Genomic DNA, 14,877 nt, shown 5'->3' on the forward strand with positions numbered 1-14,877 from the left:
ACATCTCTAATATTATGCATTCATTATTATACATATAATTCTATCGATGATGAAAATGTAATATAAAATTTAATGTCAACCTAGAAATCAATCTTTTTGGGTGGTGGGTTAATGGTTTGGGTCAAATGATATCATAGACAGACAAAAATTAAGTGTGATGAGTAAACAATATTTTATATAATGTAAATGAAATATATAGTTTAAAGGGAAAATTATAGTCAAAGCCAGTTAGTTGTACATTTAAAATTAGGTTGCAGGTTGGCCCAAAAACCAACAAAACTCTAACAATCGACTTTATATTTCATATTATAAAAACCTCAACCATGTCATTAGAGGCTTATGTGGCTATTACCAACATGGGACTCTTAATCTATGTTGGACACAACAAAAAGCCTATACTAAAAATAGGTTTTCAGTTTCTTTCCCACTCCCTCTAAGCCAGTTAGTTGTACATTTAAAATTAGGTTGCAAGTTGGTCCAAAAACCAACAAAACTCTAACAATCAACTTTACATTTCATATTATAAAAACCCTAACCATGTCATTGGAGGCTTATGTGGCTATTACCAACATGGGACTCTTAATCCATGTTGGACACAACAAAAAGCCTATACTGAAAATAGGTTTTCAGTTTCTCTCCCACTCCCTCTATCTCTTGATCTCCCTCCCTTCTCTCTCACTCTCATAGTCATCTCTTGATTTCCACTCCCATTATCTCTCATACTCTCTCACCTTCAGTTTGTAGCCAAATCTAAACCTCTCTCTCTCTCTCTCTCTGTCTCTTGTTCTCCTTTAGTCTTTCTCCCGCTCATTCTCTCATTATTTTTTTTTTTATTTTTCTTACAAACTTATACAATATTAATCATGCTGTATAAAAGAACTAAAGGAACCATCCACTTGTACAATCAAATTATAAATTTCTATCAAGTTGGTCTCATGTCATTTTATGCGATCTGATTAATACTATATAAGTGTGTAAGAAAAAAATAATAATAATGAGAGAGGGAGTGAGAAAAAAACTAAAGGGGAACCGTAGAAATTAAGGGAGAATGAGAGATCTATCGAGAAAGAGAACAAGAGAGATATAGGGAGAATGATAGGTAGAGAGAGAGAGATCAATCTCCCAACATTAAAGGGTAATTTCGGTATAAGCTTTTTGTTGTGTCCAATACGGATTAAGAGTCCCATGTTGGCAACAATCACATAAGCCTCCAATGACATGGCGGGGGTTTTTATAATTTGAAATGGGGGCCAATTATTAGATTTATGTTGGTTTTTAATTTGTAGCAACCTGCATCCTAATTTTAAATGCACAATCGACTTTGGCTATAATTTTTTCTAATTTAAAACTAATCTAAAAGCAAAATTATTTTCTTATCTAGATGGTGGGTCAATGAACCAACTTTTCAAAGAAACCCATGATGTCATAATTAAATATTAAATATTTAAAAAAAGATAGAAAAAATGAAAATATACAGAATATTGTCAAAAATATTTGAGAATATTTCAATTCTAATGTTATATATTCATCATATTAAATAAAAATAATTGTTAAAATAAAAGTTATTTTTGTTTATGATAGAAATGAAATAAAAAATTTAATAATAATAATAATAATAATAATAATTGTTATTTGCTACAAGCATTTAAGTTTATTTTTAATCATATTGTTACTTTTGTTAATTTTCAATTTCTATCTTAACTATGATATATCTAAAATTCAAGTAATTAATATGAAGAAAAATTTATCACATGCAACACATATGTTTAATTATTAGTATAAAGAAAAATGCAGAACAAAACACACAAAACAAACGCAAAAATTTACCATCATGCAATGGAGGTTCATAGCCAACATCCTTTGTTTTTACAAATTCTTGCTCTATTTCTTGGCCTTAAAGATACAAAATAACTTTCTGTGCAAGATATAAGACTATTTATATGAGAAAACCCCTAAACCATATTGACCCCACAAAATTGTTAAGAAATCGATATTGATAGGATATATCCTATATTGAAATCCGGTCAAATATGTAATACAATTATTCGAATTTGATTTTAGAAATTATCAGATATCCAAAGACAAATCCAATTCAGTTTGTTTAATTTGATTGAAATTGAAATAAAAGAGAATCAAAGAAAAAAAAATAGAAAAGGTTTAGGTTAGGGTTTGGTGCATACTTTGCTCGTATAATATTTGGCTCCATGTGACTGTTGACCTGTTGTCGTTCGCGTTTTGCAACCAACATCTGTCATTGTTCAATGAACTTTTGCAATGGTTGAGGTATGGACTATGAGAAATTTAAGTGAAAGTCAGAATGATCCATTTAATGTTGGATGGAGTCGGTTGGAGACAAAGTAGAGAGCCAAAACATCCATATTTTCTAAGCTCTTTGTCATGGATAAGGGGCGAGAGAATATTTTGGCAAAACTTATCAAATACAAGGTAGGGGTGGGCCAAAACTGAATTCAAATTAATTCAGCCTAAAATTTTATATGGATTGAACTTGGATTTTCGATTCTTGAATCTAAGAATTTTGGTTTTTAATTTTTCAAATTGGGCTTGGACATAACATTTAAGTAGCCTAAATCCGACCCGATATTGTCCCTATCTGACTTAATGAGCGAGAATGACAGAATGTGAGACAATGTCTTGAACGTGGGAGTTAATGAAAGGAAATTGAATAAACTTAAATTATAATAGTGTTTAAATTACATTTTCTGTATTTTAGTCAAGAAAATTAAAAATTTAAAGATGCTATTTATATTTTTTATAGTAATATAAATTTGTATTCCCTTCCAAATTAAGCCTACGGGACATTATAGATTTTTTTCCATTTCAATTTCACTTAACGCCAAAAAATGTTTTTACTGAACAAAACCCTGCACGACTGATATGTAAATATAAATTAAAAAAAAAAACAAATTGTATTATAGAATACAAGCATTTCATACGAAAACAAAAGGAACAAAAGGACATGACTCAAAAAAAAAAAAAAAACTATTTGTGTTTGATACTGAAAACTGATTCTATTACATACAACTCCAGAGGGAAATTCCCAGAACAAAGAATCAATGCAATCTAGCAATGTAGGCCATTCTGACTTAGTTCTCTGCACTAATTTACAACTCACGAGTCACAAAATCTAATTGGTGGTGGTGGACCATGAACAAAGCATCTCTTTGTAAATTGTGACTGTGAATCCAGTCTCTCTCTTTTACGAGTCTACATGGCCAGAACCCAGAAGCTCCCTCTCTGGCCGTTGCTGGATACGCGTCTTCGCTTTAATTCTCACGCAGCGAATCTAACTCCAGCGATTTTGACGCCCCAAAAAGGATTTCGTCTTGAAACACTTCCAGGAAACATCCCCAAATTAAAATAATTGAGGAATATTAATTTGCTCAGTTGATTCCTGAAACGTTCCCTGTTTCCATTATTTTCCTTGTCTCCCTCTCCCATACTATTATATAAATATCGCCTCAGCGCGCTTCTTACTAATTTTTTCCTTTCTCTAGTCTCAGTTCAGAAGCTTCTCTTCCCATCTCACTCTCTCGGATCTCCCTCCGTGTAACTTATTCTTCTGCTTGTAAGAGCTGTCGAACGGCATTCTCGTTCTGTCATTCTTTTTGCTGTAAAATCTTGTTAATTTTGTATTTTTTTTTTTTTTTTGAATATAGAGATCATGGATTTTTAGGGGTTCAACACCTTTGAATGCTTCGTTGCTTTTTTTGATAATATTGTAGGAGTTTTTTTGTAGAGAATTTGGAACTGTTATTGATTGATTTGTTTTTTCGAAGTGGCAGTCTTTTGGACTGTGGGGGAAGCTCAGATCTTCGGTTTCTAGGGTTTCTGCATTTGCTTCCTGTATTGGGTTCTGATTGGAAGAGGAACAGTAGTTTTGCGAGACTATCTCACTTTCAATCTGGTCTTTTGTCTGAAACCGGAATTTTCATGCAAGTTGTAGATCTCCAGTATATAGGGTTTGGGGAATACTGGGCTCGCTCGGATTGTGCTGGTTATATAAGGAGAAAAACCTGGATTCCCAATTTCTAGGGTTTAGGTTATTGTGGAAGAAGTGGCATTCATTTTCTGGGGCTTATCATCTCTTGTTCCGTTCGGTTATCAACTGGTCTTGTGGGAGAATCCTATACTTTGAGGGATTTTGATCATGGAGAAGGATAAATCCCCGTGCCATGGAGGAGGTTTACCACCTCCTTCATCCCGCTATTCTGGTTTTCCTTCGGCTGGGAATAGTTTCAATGTGAAGTCTGAGCCCTCCGCATCTACATTGCCACCGCCATCCCCAGCGTCTACTTCAGAAGCAAGTCATTTTGGTCATGCAATGTCCTCTGATTCCAGCCGTTTTAGCCATGACATCAGCCGGATGCCAGATTTTCCCCCTAAAAATATTGGTCATCGGCGGGCTCAGTCTGAGATCCTCAGTCTCCCCGACGACATCAGCTTTGACAATGAGCTTGGTGTCGTGGGTCCTGGAGACGTTCCTTCGCTGTCGGACGAAACCGAGGAAGACCTCTTTTCCATGTATATTGATATGGAGAAATTTAGTGCATCTTCTGCCACATCTGGATTTCAAGCAGGTGAGACGTCTACAGCTGCGGCACCGCCACCAGCACCAGCACCAGCACCAACAACTGCAGCTCCTTCTGCCCAGAATTTATCTGTTGGGTCTGATGAGAAGCGAAGGGTTAGGCACCAGCATAGTCAGTCCATGGATGGGTCAACGTCGATCAAAACGGAGTTCCTTGTTTCGGGTACAGAAGGTCCTTCTGCGGCAGAAACCAAGAAAGCCATGTCAGCGGCTAAGCTTGCTGATCTTGCTCTCATTGATCCAAAGCGTGCAAAGAGGTGGGCTTCTCATGCATTCTGATAAGTAGTGTTTATCGAAAATTTCTGTATTACATAGTCTTTCTTGTTGCTTAATTGGGCTTTACACATTTTTCTTCTGAAGTATCTGCAAAAGTGTCGAGATTTGTATATTTATACGCACACACACGCAAGGATGCCGGTATCTGATGCATTATGTTCATTGTTAAGCATTTTTATTATTGTTTTCTCTGTTGTCAGTTTTCTGCTTTTGGAAAATATTATGGTAGATATTTTCTTGATGATTGGATTTTGTCCTATACATTTATTTAAGGCATGCGTAGAGCCTGGGATGTAGTTGGGGAAGCAGAGTCCTTTGAGTTAAGGACCATATGTGCCTAGCCTTCCTTTGCAAGGGTGCTTATCATTGTTCACTTGAACCATGGAGGCAAGCAGATTTAGAATTTGTCCTATATCTACGTGGCAAAATAATCAGTGGATCATATCATATTTTCTTGATCTTCCCAGCTACCTTTTAATTTTGGGAGTTATTTTCCTCGTTCATTGGGATATCTTGGGCTTGTCCTAGCCTTCGGTGAATGTGAATCTTGGGGGGGAGGGGCATTATTTGGTCATTTGTGCGAATGGCCATTTGTTGGGTTAAGAAAGAAAAAAATAGAAGAGTTTCTAAGGATTCTCATAGACCATCGGTGCACCTTTGTGCTGGTATGTGTTGGTTTTAAATGGATTGGTTTCTTCTCCTTAGTGAGTTTGATGGTCCAAAATGAAGAGGTCTTGTTCATGGATGGTTTCTCATTTTGGCAACAGGCCTTTTCATACATCTCTTATACACTTTTAATTACTAGTAAGTTAGCATGTGCTTTGCATGTGGCAATTTTTGACGATGATGATGACAGTAAATAATACGTTTCTAAAATTTTCTACAATTATTTGTTATATTTCTATTGCTATAAAATTATTTTTGTTTGGTATACTTATTTTTGTTTAATATGACAAACATAATATTATAGATGTGCCCAAATGTTTACAATTTTTTGTTGTATTTTTTATACTTGTGTGCATTTTAATCTTTTTTTTATTTTTATTATTATTTAATTATGACAACAAAGGTTGCACAAAAGACCCAAAAGATTGAATTCTTGACTTGCCACCAATCAAGAAAACAACTCCATTTTGGGTTGGTTTTTAGTTTGTATTTTATTTCTATCATCAATAAGAACGATTATTCTTTGTCACACTTATTTTTCTTAATATGATTAATTAATATATGATTCAATGAAAAAATGGGAGTTAATACCCTGAATATAAGACTTAACGAGGGGGAATTGAATAAGGAGAAATATAGTAGTTAAAATTATATTTTAGTCAAGACTCAAAAATAGGATTCAATAAATGTTAATGGTAGTTAATATCTTAAATATAAGACTTAATGAAAGAGATTTGAATGGGGAGAAAGGTGGTTGTTCAAATTACTTTCTATCCTTATGATTAAGGAGGAACTAATTAAAAAATTGGGGTATTTTAGTCAAACAAAAGTTTCCACACTTTCATTCACACTTTTAATAATAGTATAGATTACTAAAAATGTAGTGATGGCCTTATAAAATTTTAATTTTAGTTTTGATATTATGAGGGATTGAGGGTGGGACTTGGTGCAATGGTTAGGTTGCTCCATTCTGGGTGACCAGGGTTCAAATCTTGGAAATAGCTTCTTTGTGTATCTGCAGGGGTAAGGCTGTGTACATCTGTCCCTCCCCAGATCCTGCATTGGCAGGAGACTCATGCACTGGGCTGCTCTTTATTAGCCCCTGTTTGGGAGTGTTTATTCTAATAAGCACTCATAAGTGCTTATCCTAGTAAAGTGCTCACGAGTGGTTGGTGGAAAAACACTTATTTCAAAAAGGGATAGTATAGGTATTTTAAAATGATCTGGCGGGCCAAGATGGGCCAGAAAGGAAATAAATAGGTGCTTAAAAATAAGCTCCAAATTTGGGCCTCTTGAGTAAGTGCTTATTTTCAGGAATTAGCACTTATTCAGGCTTATTTCCCAAATGCAAATAAGTGCTTGTTGGTGTGGTCCCGGCCCAAACTAAGCATTCCCAGACATGGGCTAAATAGTTTTGATATTAATTATGATCACATGATTGTTTTCCAACTTTACCCTATTTTGTATAAGATGTGCTATGATCATTTGAAGAAGAGGCATTTTCCACATTAAATTTTCATAAACCCCTTGCTTGCTGATTCACTTGGTGTCTCATACATATATTATATGATGCTCTAATATTTCCTCATTGAAGATACCAAAACGGGCACTGGCAACAGGCAGTTACACAACGCTTGGCTTTTGCCAAACTCAATATAACTTTTGATCATTGGTGGAGGGGGCAACCCCCTGCCAAATAATTTTATTTGCCAGTTATATTCTTAGATTTCCATATATAATGGCCCCATATTTGTAGGAATTATAACAAAGCTGCTCCCAAACTTAACCTTTCCAACTTCCCATATTGACACAGTCCCATAAGTATTGCTTTTTTGTATCATGAAAATGGCATTATAAAAGTTTAGAGAGAGTACAGAGTCTTGACTATTGAGCCTCTAATTTCTCTTATATTAAAGGGATAATTTTATATTGTTCCTCCCCTTGTTGAAATTTTTTTTTTTTTTGAATGGATAAAAGAAGAAATGCATTGCCCTTTTGTGTTCTACATGATGCAGCTAAATAAGTTGGCCCTATAAAGAATATTTTATTTTGTTTTAGTGCTCTTTATTCTTGAGCCACATCACCATATTATACTTTATTCTCCATTTATACTTTACTGTTGGTGTTTTTTCTCATATTTGTCTCTCCTATTTCATTTTACAGGATCTGGGCAAATAGGCAGTCAGCTGCAAGGTCGAAAGAGAGGAAAATGCGCTACATATCTGAACTGGAACGGAAAGTGCAGACCCTGCAAACAGAGGCAACTACACTTTCTGCTCAGTTGACCTTGTTGCAGGTATTGTTTTTCCTCTGAAAAGTCTCTTGCTTTCCAAGTGAATCTTAGGATGGAAGTTAAGACAAGTAACCAGTTACTACTGCTTAAACTCTGGTTTCATTCCAATTATCTCCATATTCTTTGGGCTTGTATTTCTTGCTTGTTTGGACTTTGATTACCCATGCTCAATAAAATAGCTCATCTGGCTAGATGAAGCATGTTTCTGACTACCCTTTTTGGATCAGTTGTTTCTGACTGTACTTTTTTATGGGCTTCTCATGGATAGAGAGATACAAATGGACTGACTGCTGAAAACAATGAGCTGAAACTCCGTTTGCAAACCATGGAACAACAGGTTCACCTGCAAGATGGTAAGGGTTCAATTTGACTTTTGGTTTATGGCATAACTTTTCTGCTTTTGGATATGTTTCACTAATCACTAATTCTTTTACATTTTTAATTCATAAATCATTGGTTCATACTTCATAGTATAATCTCATAGCTAAACCAGGTTGCTGACTATGCGTGTGGTTTTCAAACTCAATTGTCTTAGGGCATAAAACTAGTTTCATGCTTTTTATAGCAACTGATGTCTAAAACACACTAATTATTAATTAGATGATCCAAATGTCTGATAATCAGATCTATTGCTTAAGTTTATATGACAAGGACAGTATGATCCACTTTGAATGGTTTTAGACATTTTTCTACTGCGGCTCATATGCCTGTTTTATTATTTCCTCATACTGACCAGTGAGATGCTATGTTACCCAGATTCAATGACATGATTGGATATGGTGTCAGATATGAAATTTATTGAAGTATCTGACATGATATGACACCACTGTGAATGTATCTCGGTATCACAGATGAGATGATCCCACATCAAAGGATGATCCATATCAGATTAAGAAGAAAAAATAATCTTGAACAACAATTAAAGTCCCATCAAAGTTGGAGCCTAATCTAATAGGGGCGCAAGTTGGGTATATTTGAAGAATAAACACAGCATTTGGCCCCATATAGTAGGGATAAGGCTTAGATGATGTTGATGAAGCATTAGGCCCAACCTCATTCAATTTTTAGCAAATTAAAAATGCTCAACCCGGGCCCACCCAAGTTGCACTATGACAATGTAATCAATCTTGATGTATGCTGGAAGTTGTAATTTTTAACAAATAACGAGCATGAGGCAAAAGTGAAATCAATTTCACAGCCAAAAGGAATGTTCTCAAGGGCAGACAGATCTTGCATGAAATTCTGATTTGTTTGTTTACGGAGCAACCATGAGAGTGTGATATAGCACAGGAGAAAAGGATTAATTGTAAGATTTGGAGAAAGCTTATAATAATGCTCATTATGGATCATTGTGTTATGGAAAAGCAATTTGGTCAAAAATGGGAAATTATTATGTAGTCAGGGTAGGTTATGAGTTGGGGAATGGCATTATACTTATCTTGCTCTCCCTCAGTCCCTCTTGGAACCAACGCTAGGAATGGGCCTCTTGAGGTGTGGGCCCTTGTCAGGTGAGACATATATGCCATGCCTCAAGGCATGAAACTATGAAGTGGTAAGCATCAAAAGCAATGAGTTGAGATTTTCTTTTAACATAAGATTCTTATTTTTAATTTTTTGTATGAACATTTTTAGTGAGAAGTACTGATACATATTTTTGAAGATTGAAAACTTAGATCTGCTCAGGAAGAATTTGAAAGCCTGCTGAACTCTAGGTCTTTATGATTCAAGTTTAAGTACCCGTCCTCTCAAATAATGATGATATTGGCAATCCATTTATGATTTAAATCCAAATGCCCTTAACCTTGCAACTCAAAGACAACTCTTGCCAGTCCATCTTGCCTTCATGACTCTCTATCCCACTTCCCTTTTTCTCTCTCTCCCAATATAAAAATGCCCTCTTCACATATAAGCAACATTTAGCTACACAAGTCATTCTTTGAGCCTTCTTACAATTATAGTATGGGTGCTAGTGATTGTACGAGGATTTCAGTGAAGATAAACACAAGCATGTGGTTGTTGACCCTTTTATCTAATTCCAGAATTTTCTATTTCTCCATTTGTAAGCGTTGTAGATGTCAACAACACAACCATGTGAAGAATGACAGCCAAGATAGATTGACTGGCCTCAAGGAACAATAAGAACCAAGATCCATCTCTAGAATTTTCAGCACGAGTAGCATGAGGACTCTTTGCTTTTGTCCTTTTTCTGAATCCATTGGCTCTATACGATGACATTAAAATGCTCAGTTTCTACTTCTATGGTATTGCTTTACTTTCAGTCCTAGCATATATCTTCAGTCTCCACAGCCATTTCCCTAATAGTGCCATATTCCTCTTCTAAATGTTCCCAATTCCTAAGCCAACAAAATTTCTTCTCTCCTCCCTTGATTCCCACAAAAAAAAATTTGTCATTAGTTTCTTTCAGAATTTTACAAACCCTTTTTGGAATTTTGAACACTGAGAGGAAGTAGACAAGCAAGTTGGCCAAAGTTGATTTGATTAAGGTAATTCTGCCACCCAAGGACAAATAATTCCTCTTCAATTATCAAAAATAAATAAATAAATAAATAAATAATTTTCTCTTCCAAGAGGCTAGTCTCTTTGTAAATCTATCCACCATAGGGTTCCAGAAACTTGTATTTCTCGGGTTATCACCCAAGGGTAATCCCAAGTAATTCATTGGCCACTGGGAAATTTCACAACCCAAAACTATTGTACAATTGAACACCTCCCTTTCATCCATATTGATCCCCAATACACAACTCTTATTAAAATTGATTTTTAGATTGACATATGCTCAAACAATTGTACCACTCTCACCAGCTGTGAGGTCATCACCTTCACAGAATAAAATGTATCATCAACAAATTGAAGATGGGTAAGAGGCACTCTATCTCTTCCCACTCTCCACCCTCTCACCAGCTGTCTTGAATATGCTCTCTGGATTAGCTTCCCTATGATATCAGCCAATAAAGTAAATAAAAAAGGGGAGAGAGGATCTCCCTGTCTAATTCCTCTGATAGCTGGAAAGTGATCCAGTACAGTTCCATTTATCGAGATAGAATAGTGGCAAGTTCTAATACATCCTTGAATCCACTTACACCACTTATCTCTGAACTCATAATTTCTCATCATCCCCCACAAAAAGTCCCAGTCCACTGGGTCATAGGCCTTCTTTAGACCAAACTTACAAACTAAACCCTTTCTTCCAGTTCTTTTCAACTCCACACCCTCATTAGTAATTAAGCTTTGATCAATGATCTGCCTATTCTTTAAACACTCTTGATTTGGGGAGATTATAGAGGGAAGCGCAGAGGTGTGTTATTTGGTCATTATAGGCCAAATAACACCAATTGTCAACATAAAAAAAAGTCTAGCGTTTAAATGTTTGTTTAATGTAAATAAAATATTCTACCAAATAGGAGAATTAGCAAGGTATGTCTTGATTTGCCTTTACAAATAGGGCGCTTGCTGACCCATTCAATGGCCATTGTCCCGTGGAGTTCTTTCTCAGCAATTTCCCAATCAGCTCACAAATTGGTGTTAACTGTGCGATAAATCTGTGATCATACTGTACATGTTCAAACCCTAATTTCCTTATCAGTTCTCGGTGGTGGCATATCTATAATCGCCTTCGTCAACCTCGGATCGAGATCTAAACTATACATGTTTAGTTGTCTGTTCAATTTGTATCGTATTTATTTTGTTGGTTATCAATTATTTCTTTATTAATTTCTGATTTTTCTTTATAAACTAGCACACAATTTGTGTCATGTGTATATGTTTGTTTTGGATGGATGCCATGTGTATATGTTTGTTGAAAGTATCTTTATGTTCTAATGCATATTGCTGTTCTTAGGAGTTCAGAGGCATAATGTATTTCATCATCAGGATGGGTCTTCTTTTTTTTTTTGGGTCATATCATCAGGTGGAGATGCACCAGCACACATGGATTTTCAATCAGTAAGGGCCATTTCATAACAGCTGAACTGGACTGAATGACTTATTGCTTGTCTTTTAGTGAATTAGTTATTCTGGAGGTTGCGAGCACCTTGATAGCTGAAGCTGATTATTATATGCTCAATATTTTACTAAATTATTTTATCCACTCTAGGACAAAGTAATAAGTCATTCAGTTCAGTCATTTCAGTCATTATCAAATGGTCCATAAATTCCATACATTTGAACTTGATGGTTGTTCCCAAGATTGAATTGAATTTTCATCAGCCTGTTTACTTGTCTGGGCTTTTAGGTTTGGATAAAATTACTAAAGCTGACTGTTGGTCCTTATGGTAATCTGGTGGTAGGGGTTAGTGATTGGCTGGGTATTGGTTATCTTACGCTCTTTCATCTTGTTAGTTTAGGAGGCTTTTTCTTTTTCTTTGTTTTTGGCCAATCTGACGATTTCATTCAAGTGGATGCTTTTGTTGGCCAATTTTATGCTGGATTCTCTTGCCTGGATCTCTGCTATAGTGGAGTTATATATGTGAACCCATTTCTCTCCTTTATTTTTGGGTCTGAAGCCTTGCTCTTTATATTCTTTTGCATTCTTTATTTTACTCCTCTTGGCGTTTATGATCCTATTTTTGTATGAAAACATATTGTTAGTGTTATAGATGAAATTAGAAAAAAAATTCAGACTTTGGTCGTTTGTAAGACGGTAGAAACTCTGTTCCATGATTCTACATGGTACTCCTATTTGTTGTGGTTTCTTAAGGTCAGAGAAAAGTTAACAAGTCAGATGCTAAAGATTGCCTCCATCTGGCAGGCTTTCCAAATGTATAGTACAGTGCAGCTTGGTCGCCTCTCTCTGGATTCATAAAACTGAATTTTGATGGTAGTAGCTTAAGAAATCCAGGGCCTTCTGGGATTGGGGGAGTGTTCAGGAATGAGGATGGGATTATTACTGCCATGTTCTCAGGCCCAATTGGAAAGGGTGACTTTCTTAGGGCTAAGATTCTTGCAGTTCTGGAAGGAATCCAAAGAGCAAGAGAATTGAACATTAGATGCTTGGTCCTTGAAGGGGACTCGGAGGTGGTGATTAGGTGGCTGAAGGGAGACAACAGTGGTTTGTGGAGTTACAGCAATGAAAAGAAAAAAATTTAAATGGCTGAGTAGGGATATTGAAGTGAAGAGAAGTGCTAAATCAATTGCTGATGGGTTAGCCAAGCAAGGGGCGTTTAGGGAATATCTGTTTTGGGCTAATTTTCAGCTTCTTTCTTTGTTTTTTGTTGTTGGAGAGTTAAGATAGTTTACCACCCCCTTTGTAATTAAAGTTTCACAAAACTTATTCATTAATAAAGCTTATTGTTATTGATAAAAAAAAAAAAAAGATGTGGGTCAACTTGATTAGGGGTTTTACAACTTCATCTGATTTGATGGAAAATTTTCATAAAATTATTAGAGCTTCTGGTTGCTTTGGGCGAGTGTAGAACTATTCTTACCTATCATGTATAAGTATATAAATTTCCACTGGTTTCCCTGGTGGAAACCCTCAAAATGTGGGTTCCATCATATATATGAGTGGCATGGAAAGCATGGAACCAATGTTTCCCCTTCACTTGCCCCGTTGATATCAATTCAAGTGTCTGTTTGTCTCGTCTTTCATAAATCATAATTATCTTACTCTTTCTGTTTGTGCTTTCCTGATGATAGCCTTAAATGAAGCGCTGAGGGATGAGGTCCAGCGTCTAAAGCTGATGACAGGACAAGCCATTTCTAATGGTGGGACCATGATGAACTACGGCTCTGCATTTGGTGCCAATCAGCAATTCTACCCTAACAATAATGCGATGCACACTCTCCTAGCTGCACATCAGTTTCAGCAGCTCCAGATTCATTCTCAACCACCGCCGCAGCAACTCCCGCAGCAGCAGCAGCAGCAGCAACAACTTCAACAACAGCAGCTCCAACAGCACCGGCAACAGCAACTCCAGCAGCAACAAACTGGGGACTTGAGAATCAAAGCTCCCTTGACTTCACACCAGAGGGAGAATACATCAGAGGTCAATTCTGCATCCAAGGACTGAGGTGAAATGGGTCAGATGCTGAGGGTCTGGTTATCGAAGGGGGCGCCAACTGTTCAAAGTCTCTAGGTCTAAGTTAATCGGTTATAGTTTTACTTAGGTTCCATGTTTTTTCGACTTTTTAAGGTAGGACTTAGGAGGGGCAGACAGATTTGCTTTCATAAAAACTAGTGTAGTCTTAGCTGTACTTAAGCAGGTTGCATAGCTTGGTCAGTTACATCTATGCAGACGTGATATTCTTTTTAGCAGTATTCTATTTAATTCAATTTTTTAATGGGATTCCTTGTATTATTTCACCCTGCATGAAGGATAACTTCTGGTTTTAGCACTTATGTGAAGGTGCAGGGGATGGAATCTTTTTTTTTTTTTGTGCTTTTTTTGGCCAAGTTAATTGTTTCCAATCCTATCATCCTATGTTCACATGATGGCCACCTGATTTGGTTCGGGTGTATCCTATACTTTTAGACCTTATTACCAATGCTAGCGTCCGAACCACATCTTTGACATTGTTATTTAAACATATCCACTGCTATGGATTTCGTGGAGAGTTCAAAACATATTGTTTTAGGAATTAGGATTCAAATAAATGTTAAAATTATAATAATAACATTAAGGTTGCGTTTGAGGTGTAAATGTAAATTGACGTAAAACTCAATCGTTGTTGGTTTGCGTTAATACCCGTTTGTTTGTAGTGTAAAATTCTATATTCAGTTTTTTAGTTGACTTTTACATTGTTAATCAATGTCACTTTTTATAATCATTCTCACTTAAAAATTTTCAATAGTTCAGGCAGATTTAAATTGATGGACTTTTATACGATGGGATTTTTTATTAATTGATTTTTATTAAGGTTCAAAGTATTGATATGTATCGTTTTGGGTCCCCTCTGATTAGACCTGTTCATGGGTTGGGCCCGGCCCGACCATCAGACCTATAACTTGGGTCCGAGCCCGGCCCTCATAAAAAGCCTGAAGCTTGGGTCTGGGCCGGAGCCCGAAATTTAGCCC

At 36.2% G+C, this 14,877-nt stretch overlaps 1 protein-coding gene across 2 annotated transcripts; it reads left to right on the forward strand.

The window, feature by feature from the left end:
- Positions 1-3,082: 3,082 nt before the first annotated feature.
- LOC104605273 (putative transcription factor PosF21) lies at positions 3,083-14,202 on the forward strand. Of its 2 annotated transcripts, none has more exons than XM_010269965.2 (5): positions 3,083-3,586; positions 3,798-4,866; positions 7,715-7,847; positions 8,113-8,197; positions 13,500-14,202. In XM_010269965.2, the coding sequence occupies exons 2-5, from the start codon at positions 4,169-4,171 to the stop codon at positions 13,871-13,873; spliced, it is 1,290 nt and encodes a 429-aa protein (XP_010268267.1). In that variant the 5' UTR covers positions 3,083-3,586; positions 3,798-4,168; the 3' UTR covers positions 13,874-14,202. The 2 variants fall into 2 exon arrangements, with proteins under 2 accessions (XP_010268267.1, XP_010268266.1); XM_010269964.2 differs by having other exon boundaries at positions 3,804-4,866.
- Positions 14,203-14,877: the final 675 nt, after the last annotated feature.

Source organism: Nelumbo nucifera, chromosome 1 (assembly GCF_055504915.1).
Source record: "Nelumbo nucifera cultivar China Antique chromosome 1, China Antique-T2T, whole genome shotgun sequence".
In the NCBI taxonomy this organism is placed as follows: domain Eukaryota; kingdom Viridiplantae; phylum Streptophyta; class Magnoliopsida; order Proteales; family Nelumbonaceae; genus Nelumbo; species Nelumbo nucifera.